The 15,240-nt window shown below is 48.4% G+C and overlaps 1 protein-coding gene across 5 annotated transcripts in view; it reads right to left on the bottom strand.

Annotated features, from left to right (window-relative positions):
* Positions 1–1,428: 1,428 nt before the first annotated feature.
* PRR14 (proline rich 14) overlaps positions 1,429–15,240 on the bottom strand; it is a 593,350-nt gene continuing 579,538 nt past the window's right edge. For all 5 annotated transcript variants that reach the window (XM_085618443.1, XM_085618444.1, XM_085618442.1 and 2 more), the window contains one exon: positions 1,429–4,345. In XM_085618443.1, the coding sequence (XP_085474569.1) occupies positions 4,084–4,345 (262 nt within the window). In that variant the 3' untranslated portion in view covers positions 1,429–4,083. The remainder of the gene's footprint in view (positions 4,346–15,240) is intronic.

Here is a 15,240-nt window from a genome sequence, read left to right as displayed (position 1 = left end):
TTTGAAGTGAGGTTTTCTACTGAAAAGTTTTGTATATACTCAGACTATATAAAAATGTGCATATATGTATGTATGTGGGCAGACAATGCAGTGCTTATAAAAAGAACCTACATGTGAGCTTAGGAAATCTGCTTGTTTTCTAGCCATGGCAGATGACTAGATATTAAAAATAAGTTTCTTACATTTGCTCAGTGCCAAACGTCTTGAGTCAACTTCGACAGAGTATAAGACATTACCCCAGCAAAGTTTGTTGAGGAGGAATATATCTGTTATTGCCTCAGGCAATTCTCCTGTGTCTGAGCAACTGGTGATGACTTTTCATGCTCACTGTGTCGCCCCAAATGATAAGAGCATAGTAGGCTCATCTTCTTTTGAGCCACCTGAAAATGTATTCAGAGTGCAATTCTTATGCCTCTATAGAATAAATAGGCAATTCCCTCCAGGTCAGAATCTATTTCATATTCTTCTAGGGCCTCCACTCAAGTTAACCCCATCTACTCCAGGTTTGGAGCCATCCCCTTTTGTCTAGAAATGGTGGATTCTCCAGATTACTCCATCTTACTCCACTATAACAAAATATCGCAGCTCAATGAATAACGTTCTTGAGGAAAAACAACAAATGCATGCACAGCGTTCATTGTCCGAAGCAAACCCATGATGTTAGAAGTTGATTAGAGTACTCATGCTTTAAAATGACGCTGAGGAGAGACTAAGTAAACTACCCTGAAATACTTTCTCTGACCTAGTTCAAGACACCGACTCAAACAGTTGTTATCCTCAATGATAAATCGTCTTTTCCATTGTAGCATTTGTTGATTCACAGCAGAAATCTCAACATTTTCAAGAGCTCTCCCCTACACCTCCTAACCAAACATCAGAAGGAAGAAAAATAATCTAAAACGTAGGGCATATTTTGCGGCATTGTAGGCTTAAGGTGGAAGTCAGAAGGAGTCGTAAAGCTCCATCCTGGTTGATTCGCACATAGAACAGGGCGCAAACAATTCAGTACTAGAACATGACTAATGAAGAGTAGCAAGAGAAGCACCTATGCAATTGAAGTTATTGACATTGCTACTGAGGAATCTTCAAGCAGTAGGTTGGCATGTACAACAGATATTTCTGTAGGGAATAGGCAGATACTCACCTTGATGAGGAGCAGTGAAGCTGTGATACGAAGATTCATCAAAGTACCAATAACAGTTGTGAGCTTCATTGTGCTCCAGCCACACTACAACCATTGGTCCTCAGATACACAGCCACGCGATAGCAGAGGGACACTTTCATATACATCCACAGCAGCGTGACTATCTGACACTTAGACAATCTTACAGCATGCACGCCAGTGGCACAACTATGCTACAGCTCTTGGACCTCGCACCACAACCGAGTTACCCTATGACAGAGCTGTCATAACTTTACACAACTGTATGAGTCTTCAAAACACAAACTTTAGTTTTTTTTCACCATACCACTCCTCAATTGTGAGTACACATCTAATTGTACAAGAAATGTTGTAGAAAGCATTTAAAGAAAATGTTTTACATTCCATGGTGCTCAGCACTAGTGTTTCCCACCAGGAGGAGGATTGTAAATATCAAACAACATGTAGCAAACAAGTGCAACACACCTAAGTTTTCAGTGTAGGAAACACGTATTGTTACTTATTTTTTTCGGTTAAAAGCCTTCAGCTCTTGAAATTCACTTCTTAAATAGATAACGAAAATTTAGCATTTTATCAATCTCGTCTCATACTGGTAAAAGTTAACACGTTTTGTAAATGTCTTACATCTGGAAGGACATCTAACTTTCCGAGTAAATCTCCACATTGCTTTACATAGGTGTACTTTGATTCACAAAAACAGGAGCTCCCAATTGACAATAATGGAAATAAGATTACATGTTGCTTACATATATTCCTAAACTTCTAGAGAAATTGGTGTGTTTATCTGTAGTAAAAGTTCCGTGACACATGACAAGTTAATAATTTCCTTTTCGCATCTTTTTAAAACGTAGGTGAATTTTTGGCATCTTCAGTATAGGATCTAGACTATGCTTTTAAGGTTCAGTTTAGAACAATAACTGACTCTTGCAATATGCCATTGGTATTGTCACAATGCACTCAGAACCGGGTGCAACACCTGACAAAGTGACAGGGGAATCCCTTTTCTTTGGAAGAAATGGAAAAGATACTTAGAGGGACACTCACATGGTTCCAGTCACACCAGGCAACCTCAGACCATATATGAAGATAACATTAAAAAAAATCATGAGAGAAAGAAATCGCACTTAAGATGGTGGCTATGTTTCTTCAGATTGCTCCATCATTGTTCTACTGCATGTCCCCTTCCTTCTGTGAGCTGTACAAAAACGGAGAGAATACAAGTGATCTGTTGGCAATATGTGACTGACGACTACCCTTGCCCTTCTCACATACATTTAATCGGAGAAGGTGGGGCTAAATAACGCTGCGGCGGTGGTCCCCTTTAGTTTATAAAAGGAAGGAATGCAGTAGGGAAGGTTGAATGAAGGCAACCTGAAACCGATCCTAGACAACTTAAAGGCTGATTTTCCAAGAGAATTAAAAAATATATATAGTACATCTCAGGGAAAGGGTCATGGAATAAAACGATGTACCTGGAGACCTTCTTTGATCTACTACAAACTCCTGGCGAGTTAACTCAATCGAAAATGTGAGCCTCTGTCTTTTTAAGTTTACTTGAAAACATGTAAATATTTACCTGAATATTTTGAGCTATTCCAGGTATAATTTTTTTTTTTTAAATGCAAGAACTGGTGGTTTTGGAGTTTGAAAGAGAAAGCAACACAATAGTATTTTTTTTATACACGCTGAAAAACAAAGGACTGAACTGTGATTTATTTCTGAAAATGCAGGTAATAAAAAGTGATCATAAATATATTTTATTTTTTAAATCCCTTCTGGTGAAAAATGTTAAACACTGTGTGCTACCAGTGTTGCAGGCGTTCACTCGACGTTGTTTAATGGACTGACAGGAGGGCATATTATAGTTTAGAGACACTCCGACTTACAGCAGTATTCATGCTGTAGAAGTAGGTTGGAGAAACTGTCTGCGGAGCATGCAGTGATGATGTTTGCCCTGTAAGGGCTGATGGGTGTGCCTTTGGCATTTTCCAGTTAGATGCGACAACATCTGCAGGTTCTCAATCTGTAAATGGGCATACTGCTGACTATTTGGTTTTTTTTCCATGTCCAATAGCAAGACAAGGGTAGACAGTCTGAGTATGGAAATGTTACTGATCCCCCCACACTTCTCTTACACAGATGGACGGTTGAGCGTTTTTGATATCTTCACTAACCCTAGGTCTTTTAATAACTACAGAGCACTGTTTTTTGGACGTATGTTTGCTATGGATCTTCACTGACTGTGTTTGAAATGTTCACCGAGTACACCTCCATTACACGGGGGACGGCTACATGTCTAGAATCTTCACTCCGTGCACAGCATTGTTACATGAACACAAGGCTACGGTTTTGGAATTACCACTTATCTAGCCCTTATTTGGATGTGGAAGTCTTAGGGGTCAGGTAGTTTTCAAGCTCCTCCAGAACAGGAAAGCACAATTCGGAAAAATTATGATAACAAGCACACAGATGCCAAGTTTCCAAGTGGACCGTGGGGACGGCAGACGCAGCTGCATCAATACATTATGAAAGGACAGTGTCTGAATAGACAGAAACTTTCAAAGTAGGAGACTCGAAGAGCCATGGACATTGAGAACAGCTGCTCTAGTAATCTTTCCACCACTATAGCTATCAATACAGTAAAGTCAACACTGTAGAAGCCATTTGCGGCTCTTTGTCCACCAACACTGCAAGTTGACACGCTGAACTGTTGCTGCTCTCTGTCCATCAATACTGAGAATCCACAATTTAAGAAGCTCTGAGACGCTGTATAAAACAATATTAAGAGCAGAACGCTTTGCAAATCTCTCCACCACCTGTACAAATTAACACACAATCTCTTGAGGAGGCATGGGATATTAGCACTTCTCTGTATTGGAAAGATGTCCTGAGCAATATTGGTTGGGTGAGCACGGCTGCTGTCAGCACTCCCCATCAGCTGCAAAGAGTGCGTCCAGTTCCTGCAGCCTGTGCTGAAGCAGAACATCTATGTCAAGCTCTTGAGCCTTGGTCTTCTGCCGTCTTCCTCGGCCAGGAACCCTAACCTTCCCTTTCTGCCGTGCCCTGCGTTTGCGTGGTCCACAGCCATCGTGGAATTCCATCAAGCGTTTCACTTTACGTTGGCTGGTGAAGATCATGTTGCCGTTGCGCTCAAGTGGCTCCTCAAAGATCGTCTCATAGGTTCTGTGAAACAGAAGCGGGAAACACAAGGTAATGAATGAAAGTAGAGGAATTCTCATGATCAGTGAACAACCACAAAGCATTACAGGTGATCTTCATTTTGTACACACATTACAAGGCACATGGTGTGTTTGCCCATTCTGCAGCTGAATAAGATTGGGATAGATTCTCTCTTTTCTGTAATCATGAATATAAGTGTTTACTTGCGCTCAACCACAACGTACCCAAGTTGATACCGGTCAGCACAGCTAGGTACAATTTGGGTTTTGATCGAGACTCACGACTTAGTCTCCAGCAACAAAGCTGCTTGCCTGAAATGCTGCTTTTGCAACCTTGCAACTTTCCCAGGTTCCAATGTTTTCCGTGCTGCTACCATGTTGTGACTTAACTAGTTAGTATTCTTGGGAAGAGGTAGAAGACTGATTGGCTTCAGCACTGGGAGTTTCTGAATTCAGACCAAGACTGCATCATCATGAGCACCTCATCGATCTCATGCTTAACACCTGCACTAATATCTTTGGGAAGATAATGTATCCTATAAGCAACTATTTATTTGTATACACACGAATCTTGGAAAGGTGTGGTGGCGTGCTTATGGGTCTATGAAAAAACTGAGATGCAGACAAAATGTTGCATGGACTACATTTCTTTGGAAGCGTGGATTTTTTTAAGAGTCTGATAGCATGGACTGAGTAGCAAATATAGGCAGGTTGTGAATGCCGGCAGGCAGGAAGATGTACATAGAGACCTATGCTGCCATTTCCAGATGGCAGGCCAACTGATTTATTCAGAAGACTACAGTCTTCCCTCCTGGGGACATGCCCTTTGAATATGCAGGTAGAGTATTTAGGTGAGCTGGTATCTCAGTTTGCTGCAAGCTACGATATATCCAGAGCCCATCGATACATCTTTGCATATAAAATTCTTGTTATTACAGCATAAACGTGTCCAGGTTATATAAATCTAGTCTAACTGGGTGACTATAATTTACATATCTATAACCTCAATGGGAAAGTTAAACATTTCCCACTTACTACTAACATTTTTGGCCTGGTACCACTGCGATAACGAACCCTTTTTTTAGAAAATTATTGCACCTGCTGGATTTGACATAACAAATTTCCCCATTACGTAGCACTGCAAGAAGATTTAAGTTCATAGAAGTAAGGGACAAATAGATCTCACCAGTGTGGGTGCGCAGGGACAAAATTATCATTCGAGGATTTGTGAGTAACCTAGTGAGTCATCCAACCGTGATTGCAGATCTTAATCTGAATCAAAGTATTGAATATGCTACTTACCAGTATGCATCTGTTCTTGGCATGTAGGGCTGCTGACATTCATATCTGTGCATAGATCGCCGCCTAGTGTTGGGTCCGGATGTTTGCACGTTGTTGTCCTGGAAGAGTCTTCGAAGTATCCTTGGATAGGTGACTCCTCCCCTGGACTACAGTGCGCATGGGCATCCTCTCCATCCTCAGATTGTTTTTCGCCATTGTGGCAGTGATGGAGTAGATACAGAAAGTGATGACCATGCTTGCAGTAATTCTGAGAGCTGCAGCTGCGACAGGCGCCGGGGAGGAGGGAGGGCGATATGAATGTCAGCAGCCCTACATGCCAAGAACAGATGCATACTGGTAAGTAGCATATTCAGTTCGAGGCATGTGGGCTGCTGAATTCATATCTGTGCATAGAATACATAGCAGTGCCCTCTATTAGCGGCGGCTACCCGTGCCAGCTGCAGCGGTCTGAAAAAGTGTTTTGAGAACAGCCTGTCCTACAGCTGCCTGCTGTTTTGACTGCACATCTACGCAATAGTGTTTTGTAAATGTGTGTGTAGTGGACCATGTGGCTGCTCTGCATATATCATGCAGGGGAATATTTCCTAGGAAGGCCATGGAAGCCCCCAACTTACGTGTTGAGTGGGCTCGTGGTGGAATAGTTAATGTGCGTTTTGCCTTTTGATAACAGATTTGAATACACTTAACTATCCATCTGGCTATCCCTGCTTTGGAGATGGCGTTACCTTTGTGGTGTGGGGCAAAGGCAACGAACAGTTGTTTTGTCTTCCTGAATGGTTTAGTCCTGTCGATGTAGTACATGAGGGCCCTCCGTACATCTAGTGTATGTAGTGCCCTTTCTGCAACAGTTTGTGGGTTTTGGAAGAAAACGGGCAGTTCAATAGTCTGGTTCATGTGGAACTGTGATATTACCTTGGGCATGAACTTGGGGTTGGTACGTAGTACGACCCTGTTAGCGTGAACCTGAATAAATGGCTCTTGAACGGTTAGTGCCTGGAGTTCACTAACTCTTCTGAGGGAAGTGATCGCTACTAGGAAGGCCACTTTCCAGGTAAGGAATTGAATCTCGCATGAGTGTAGAGGTTCAAAGGGTGGACCCATCAGGCGTGTGAGGACCAAGTTGAGGTTCCACATTGGAGCCGGTGGGTGACTAGGTGGAATGACTCGTTTGAGCCCTTCCAAGAATGCTTTGATGGCAGGCACTCTGAATAGAGAGAGGTGCTGCCTGGTTTGCAGATAGGCTGATATTGCGGTCAAATGGACACGTATAGAGGTGTACGCCAGATTGCATCGATATAGGTGTAAGAGATAACAGATGATGTTTTGGATGGATGCGTCCAGCGGGTTGATGTCATTATTTCCGCAATAAATGACGAACCTTTTCCATTTGGCTGCATAGCAAGCTCTGGTAGTGGGTCTCCTGGCCTCCTTGATGATGTCCATACAGTCAGGTGGCAGGTTGAGATAGCCAAACTCTAGGACTTCAGGAGCCAGATCGCCAGATTCAGCTGTTGCGGATCTGGGTGCTGAACCTCTCCATGGTTCTGCGTCAAATGCGCGGGTTTGATCCGCAGCCTTTGATGCGGCACCACGGAAAGTTCGAGGAAGGTGGTGTACCACGGCTGGCGTGCCCACGTGGGAGCAACTAGGACGAGTGTCAGGGAGTGTTGTCGGAGTTTGCGGGCCACTAGCGGTATCAATGGCGCTGGGGGAAAAGCGTACGCAAATCTGCCGGACCAGTTCATCCATATCGCATTGCCCTGCGACTGCGGATGTGGGAATCTGGCGGCGAAGCTTGGGCATTTTGCGTTTTCGCTTGTCGCGAATAGGTCTATCTCCGGATGACCCCACTGCTGAAAGTACGGTTGGAGTACTGATGGGTGTAACTCCCACTCGTGCATTTGGTGGCTGTGTCTGCTGAGCAGATCCGCCATCTGGTTGTCCTTGCCAGGGAGGTGTTCCGCCATGAGGAACATGTTCCTTTGAATGGCCCACTTCCACATGCTCTGAGCCAGATGAGACAACTGTGGAGAGTGTGTGCCTCCCTGTTTCTGTATGTAGTACATTGCGGTCATGTTGTCCGTCCGGATCAACACGACCTTGTTGCATAGATGTACTTTGAACGCCTTCATGGCTAGGAAGATTGCCATCAATTCCAGAAGGTTGATGTGCAACTTCTTTTGTTGTGTTGTCCATAGTCCTTGCACTGTGTAGTGGAGTACATGAGCTCCCCATCCCTGGAGAGACGCGTCCGCTGTCAGTACTATTTGTGGGACAGGCTCTTGGAACGGTCGGCCCTTGCAAAGGTTTTGTGGATTCCACCAATGCAGAGAGTTGTATGCCCGACCGCTCACCAACACTAGGTCCTTTAACTGTCCTTGAGCCTGATTCCACTGACGTGCTAGGCACTCCTGAAGTGGGCGCATATGTAATCTCGCGTGCGGGACTATGAAGATGCAGGAGGCCATCATGCCTATCAACTGCATGAACACTCGCGCTGGAAGTGAGTGATTGGGTTTGAATTTGGAGATCAGCAGTTGTATGCTGTCGATCCTCACTAAATTTGGCTGAGCTGTGGCCGCCAGAGTGTCTATAGTCGCACCTAAGTACTGTTGTACGTGTGCGGGCTGGAGATGGGACTTTGGATAATTCAGTGAGAATCCCAGACTGTGAAGAAGGTGAATGGTGCGGGACATGTGGCTTGCACATTGCTGGGCTGACTTCGCTTGAACGAGCCAGTCGTCTAGGTAGGGGTAGACGTGTATATGCTGCCTCCGTAGAAGTGCTGCCACCGTAGCGAGGCACTTCGTGAAAACCCTGGGCGCTGTTGTCACGCCGAAGGGAAGGACTTTGAACTGATAGTGCTGCCCCTGAACAGTGAACCTGAGGTATTTTTTGTGTGAGGGGTGGATGGGTATGTGAAAGTACGCATCCTTGAGGTCCAGTGTGGCTAGGAAGTCTCCCTGCTTGAGAAGCGGAAGGACTTGCTGTAGAGTGAGCATATGAAAGTGCTCTGAAAGAATGTACTGGTTCAGGGGTCTCAGGTCCAATATAGGTCTGAGCGACCCGTCCTTTTTTGGAATTAAGAAGTAGAGGGAGTACACTCCCGCACCCTGCTCGTGGATGGGTACGACCTCTATAGCGCCTTTTAGAAGCATACTTTGCACTTCTTGCTGTAAGAGCGTTAAGTGCTCTGAGGACATAGGACGGCTTCTTGGTGGTATTGTGGGTGGAGTGGAGGTTAACTCCAGACAGTAACCGTATTTTATAATATCTTTGACCCACCTGTCCGTGGTGATGGAATTCCACGTGGACAGGAACCTTTGTAGCCTTCCCCCGACAGGTGTTATGTGGTCGGGAGGAAGGGAGAGGGCGTCACTGCTTGTTCTTGGGGGAGGACCTGGTGTTGCCGTAGCCGCGTCCTCTGCCCTTTGTGCTGGAGCCACGATATCCACCTCGGGTGTTTTTATCATAGGTGGTCTGTGTATTGCCTTTGTTATATGTTTGTTGTGACCCCTGTCCTCTACCTGCTCCCTTGTTTCCGGGGCGACGAAAGGAGCCGCTCCGAAAGGACTGAGTTTGTAGTGCGCCCATGGACTTTGCAGTGTCCGTATCCTTTTTTATCTTTTCGAGGGTGGTGTCAACCTCTGGCCCGAATAAATAGTCGGGGTTGACGGGCTGGTTCAGTATATTGTTTTGTACCTCAGGCTTGAATCCTGAGATCCGTAGCCAGGCATGTCGTCGCAACATGACGCTTGTGTTTATGGCTCTGGCAGCCGTGTCTGCAACATCTAGTGCGCATTTGATGGAAGCGTTCGTTAGTAGCTGTCCTTCTCTGATGAGCATTTCTGCGCCTTCCTTGAACTGGTCAGGGAGATGTTGGAATATTTGCTCAAGTGTGTCATAGTGCGCTCTATCATAGCGAGCAAGGAGCGCCTGAGTGTTGGCTATGCGCCATATGTTGGCAGCTTGGGCGGCAACTCGCTTGCCAGAGGTTTCTAACACCTTGGACTCTTTGTCCGGGGGAGGAGCGTCACCTGTTGTTTGCGAGTGTGCCCTCTTGCGTGCATTCGCTACGACGATGGAGTCGAGTGGTAATTGTCCTCTGATGTAAGTAGGATCCCCAGGTGCTGATCTGTATTTTTTATCAATCCTGGGGTTTATCACTCGTGCCCTGGTGGGTTCTTTGAAAATGTCCTTGGCTGGTTTGAGGACCCCCTTCAACATTGGCAGAGTCTTTACATGTCTTTCTGAGGATGCAAAGGTGTCCATTAGAAAGTCATTTTCGATGGTATCAGAGTGAAGCTGCACCCCATGGTTATTGGCAGCACGTTCGATAAGAGCATTGAACGCTGCAGTATCCTCCGTAGGAGATGTCTTTGCCCCATAGAGTTGTGGATCCTGTGCATCGAGAGGTGCACTGGGGTCTGCAGGGTCGCCCCAAGTTTGATCAGGGTCCTGCTGGTCATCAGGGTCCGTGTCTACATGGTAGGGGACTTGGTCAGCCATGTAGTCCTCCAATGCGTCTGTATCGGAGCGTGTGGGGGAGAACCGGTGTGGATCCTGGTAGGATGAATGGAAGGGTTCATAAAGGAGAGGTTCCGATTCTGCAGGCAACTTCCTTTTTAGTGGGATCCTGAAAGGGTCCAATGGCGGCTCCGAAGTTATCCTTCGGTCCTGGAGAATCATTCTGCCAGTGCCGGCGTCGATGATACGTGCTGGAGACGTCTCAGCAGGTGTGACCGTAGGTTGGGTGACCCGTGTCCTGAGTTGGAACATATTTGGGATTGTTGACGGAGGCAAGCCGAAGGTAATGTTGGTCGGCACCGAAGAGGCTGCGGGAGCTCCGACCGAACCGGAGCCCGACGTGTCCTGGAGGACAGGTGTGGTTTTGCTGCCTTGCGTCACACCAGGTCGTACTTGGGGCGCCTTCGAGGCTTTGGCACCGGCCAGGCTCGTAGAGGCGGCCGTAGATTTTTTCGGTGCCGGAGGGTCATCGAGTCGGGGTGAAGAGATCACCGTCGAAGTCTTCGATACCTGAGGCTTAGGTGTCGTCGAGGGAGCGATGTGAGACACAGCAGGCGGTACGGCCCTTGGTGTCGTCGGTGCCGGTAGCCGAGCAGGTTTGTCGGTGCCGATGGCTTTTTTCCGTTTGTCGACTCCAACGTCGCCCGCCTCAAGTTCGGCACCGAAGTCCCTCTTGGTGCGGTCGGTGCCGACGCGGTGCGCTGGCGTCGAAGGCCTCGATCCGACCAGCGCTACTTTCAGTTTCGGTTTCGGTGGAACCTGAGCAGCTTTCGGTTTCGGTTTTGTGATAGGGAAACCAGCCTGTTTATGTAGTAATGGCTGCCGCTGAACGTCCGAGGCCGGGCCCGAGGGCGGGGCCGAAGAACTGCGGGATGGGTCTCGGGTAAGGCCCGAAGGCGATCCCTCGACCGGAGCCATAGGCTGTGGCACTGGTGTTTGAACGGTTTGAACAGGTAGGCCTTGTTCATCATTGGAGCTACTTTCTTCGGCCCCGAAGGCCTCCTCGTCGTCTCCTACCTCGGTGTCGTCTTCACCTCTGTGGAAGAGTGACTCGTCTTCCTCGTCCGATCCGGGTTCGTGTTCGGAAACGGGACTGGAGGGCAAGACTTCCAATTCCTCGACGTCCTCGGCCTCGCCGAAGATGTCTGTCGGGGCCGGTGCCGCGTGCTGCGCCTCGAGTCTCGCCGCTCGTCGATTCCGCAGAGTCTTCTTCGAGCGGAACCGGGCACAGGCCATGCATGTTGATTCGTCGTGGTCCGGCGAAAGGCATTTGTTGCACACCGGATGGACGTCGATGTGTGGGTACTTCGCATTGCATACCGGACACCTTTTGAACGGCGTCCTGGATTCCATCGTCGAAGTCGTCGATGGACAGGTAAATGCGAAAGCAGTCGGTGCTGAAAGTTAGTAAACTAACAAATTCTATCGAAACCCGATCGATAAACAGTACCGACGCGAACTAAAGGCCTTTTGGCCTCGAAAAAATATTTTCCTAACTTGAGCTAAGATAGCACATCCGAACCCAATGGCGGAAAAAAACAATCTGAGGATGGAGAGGATGCCCATGCGCACTGTAGTCCAGGGGAGGAGTCACCTATCCAAGGATACTTCGAAGACTCTTCCAGGACAACAACGTGCAAACATCCGGACCCAACACTAGGCGGCGATCTATGCACAGATATGAATTCAGCAGCCCACATGCCTCGAACTGACGTATTTCATAGAATTATAAAGGATATACTCTACAAACCCTTAAAAAGCCTACCAGAGGAATGTACAGTGAGCAATCATTACTATTCTTGATCAGTTAAAAATTTGTGAATACAAAACCACAACATCATAACTAAAATATCAAAATCAAAAAAACAATTGGGGAAGATGATCTAGGACCACACCCCAAAAATTATTTGAGGTTCTTAACACTTGCCGACCCAAAAAAGTGTAGCCAACTCCATCTATCAATCTCAAAATGCGATAAGCTCTCGATTTGTGTCTATTCAAAGACAAATCAATCTGTTCCCATATTGTAGCAACCTAAAGACATTAGAACCCCCCTATTGGACAACTCGTCTAAGTCTATAAATCATTGTTCATTTATCATTATATTCAATACTCAATCAGTGGAATCCTACCATTGGTCATAAAGAACAAGTTACTAACCTTCGGTAACGATGTATCTGTAAGAAACATTAGTTAGTTAGATTCCTCACCTTAGAATATCCCCAGGCGTCAGACTGGATCCGGAAGATTTTTCGTCAGCAATACCCCTTGCGCGTCGCTAGGCGTCGTCTGCGGCTCCGCGTCCGTCGTCGGCGTCGTGCGCCGGGATGACGTCGTCGGAGTACTTAGACGCCGCCCTCGCGCGCTGACGTCAGTTCTTGTACATAGCCTTCCGCGCCAGGAACGCAGAGCCATGCAAAGACCGACACTGGTGCCAAAAATAAAATCTAGGGGCCTGAAAGGACAACCTTAACCCTAGATGTCAGTTCGCAGAACGGGGAGGATGGGTGGGTCGGTGATGAATCTAACTAACTAATGTTTCTTACAGATACATCGTTACCGAAGGTTAGTAACTTGTTCATCTGAAAGAAACACGTTAGTTAGATTCCTCACCTTAGAATAGATACCCAAGCAATACCATCCCCGGTGGTGGGTCTGCGAACCAAGATCACACCAGAAAGTCCTGGAGGACAGAACGGCCAAAGAAGCCATCCCTCCGGACTTGGCTGTCAAGGCAATAATGCCTGGCAAACGTGTGTAGCGAAGCCCACGTCGCCGCCTGACAGATGTCCTGCAAAGGGACTCCCCGTCCCAAGGCAGTAGTAGCCGCCGTGGCCCGAGTAGAATGGGCGCGCAGCCCAACAGGAGGGTCCTTTTTAGCCAAGGAATAGCAGATTTTTATACACAAAACGACCCACCGAGAGATGGTTCGTTTGTGCACAGCTTTCCCCTTCTTAGCGCCCACGTACCCAACAAAAAGCTGGTCGTCCACCCGGAACTGTTTTGTGCGGTCCAGATAAAAGGAGAGCGCACGTTTTGGGTCCAGACGGTGGAGCCTCTCTTCCTCTTTGGAAGGATGCGGAGGCGGAAAGAAGGTGGGCAAGGTGACAGACTGCCCAAGGTGAAATGGAGTCACCACTTTAGGAAGAAAGGAGGGACGAGGCCGAAGGACAACCTTGTCCGGATGAACAGATAGAAAAGGAGGCTTTGAAGATAAAGCCTGGAGCTCACTCACCCGTCTAGCCGAGGTGATGGCTACCAGAAAAGCAGTCTTTAGAGTTAGAAGACGAAGAGGGCAATTGTGAAGAGGCTCGAAGGGAGCGCACATCAGGAATGTCAAAACCAGATTCAAGTCCCACTGAGGCATTACAAAAGGGACAGGAGGGAACGTGTGTGTAATGCCTTTGAGAAAGCGTGTAACCACAGGGGACTTGAAAAGAGAAGGCTGATCAGGAAGCCGCAAGAAGGCGGAGATGGCAGCAAGATAACCTTTCAGGGTGCCCAGGGCAGAGCCCTGCCGGGCCAGAGAAAGAAGGAAGAGGAGAACCTCAGAAAGAGGGGCGGAAAGGGGATCCACAGCCTTTGCTGTGCACCATGCCACAAATTTGTTCCACCGGCAGGCGTATACCGACTTTGTGGAGGGACGCCTGGCTGCCAGAATGATATCACAGACTTCAGGAGGCAAGTCAAATGGCATCAACTGCCGCCGCTCAATCTCCACGCATGGAGGTGGAGGCTGGACAGGTTCGGGTGGAGGACCGTCCCCTGCTGCTGCGACAGAAGATCCTCCCGAAGGGGCAGACGTATCGGGGGATCGGTCAACAGACTGAGTAGCTCGGGATACCAGTATCTTCGTGCCCAATCCGGAGCCACCAAGATGACTTGGGCCCGGTCGCGCCTGATCTTCTTCAGCACTCTGGGCAGAAGTGGTATAGGCGGAAAGGCGTACAACAGACCGCAACTCCACTCGTGACGAAAAGCGTCGCCGAGCGAGTGCCGCCTTGGAAATTCCAACGCGCAGAACTGCTGACATTGCGCGTTCTCTTCGGTGGCGAATAGATCTAACCAAGGCTCTCCCCACTGCTGAAAGAGGCCTTGCACCACTTCGGAGTTCAGACGCCATTCGTGATCCATCATGCACCGGCGGCTGAGTTCGTCTGCTCTGGCGTTCAGAGAGCCCGCCAGATGTTGAACCACCAGGGTGACGCCCTGGTGTTCCAGCCATGTCCAGAGGCGCAGAGCCTCCTGACAAAGGGTCCACGACCCCACCCCGCCCTGTTTGTTGCAGTACCACATGGCGGTGGTGTTGTCCGTGAACACCTGCACGACACTTCCCCTGACAGAGGGAAGGAAGGCTTTCAGTGCAAGCCGGATCGCTCTCAACTCCAACAGGTTGATGTGGAGACGAGACTCCGCCGGAGACCAGAGGCCTCTGATCTCCGCCTCTGCCATATGGCCACCCCATCCCAGGAGGGACGCATCCGTCACTACGACATGCTCCGGTTGGGGAAGGGAGAGGCTCTTGCCCTTGACCCACTCGCGGTCCGTGAGCCACCACTGCAACTGCTGTGCAGTACCCTCCGAGATCAAGACATGGTCGGACAGGTTGCCGTGATGCTGGGCCCACTGAAACTTCAGGTCCCACTGCAGAGCCCGCATGCGCCGCCTGGCGTGATGCACTAGTAGGATGCAGGAGGCCATCAGCCCCAGAAGCCGCAACACTAGCCTGACCGAAACCCGGGACAGAGGCCGAAAGATGGGAATCAGGGCCTGTATATCCCGGACCCGCTGCTCCGGTGGATGGACCCGGAACTGCGCCGAATCGAGAACCGCTCCGATGAAGAGGAGCTTCTGAGAGGGACTCAAGTGTGACTTCGGCACGTTGATGGAAAACCCCAGCAAATGCAGGAGATCCGCCGTAGTCTGGAGGTGGGAGACGACTGCCTGGGGCGAGCCCGCCTTCAACAACCAGTCGTCGAGATAGGGGAAGACTGGGACCCCTGATCTGCGCAGATGAGCTGCGACCACCGCCATCACTTTCGTGAACACCCGAGGGGCACTGGTGAGGCC

This window comes from Triturus cristatus, chromosome 7 (genome assembly GCF_964204655.1).
Source record: "Triturus cristatus chromosome 7, aTriCri1.1, whole genome shotgun sequence".
Lineage (NCBI taxonomy): Eukaryota > Metazoa > Chordata > Amphibia > Caudata > Salamandridae > Triturus > Triturus cristatus.
The sequence above is the reverse complement of the archived record's forward strand: the minus strand, read 5'-3'. Positions and strand labels throughout refer to the sequence as shown.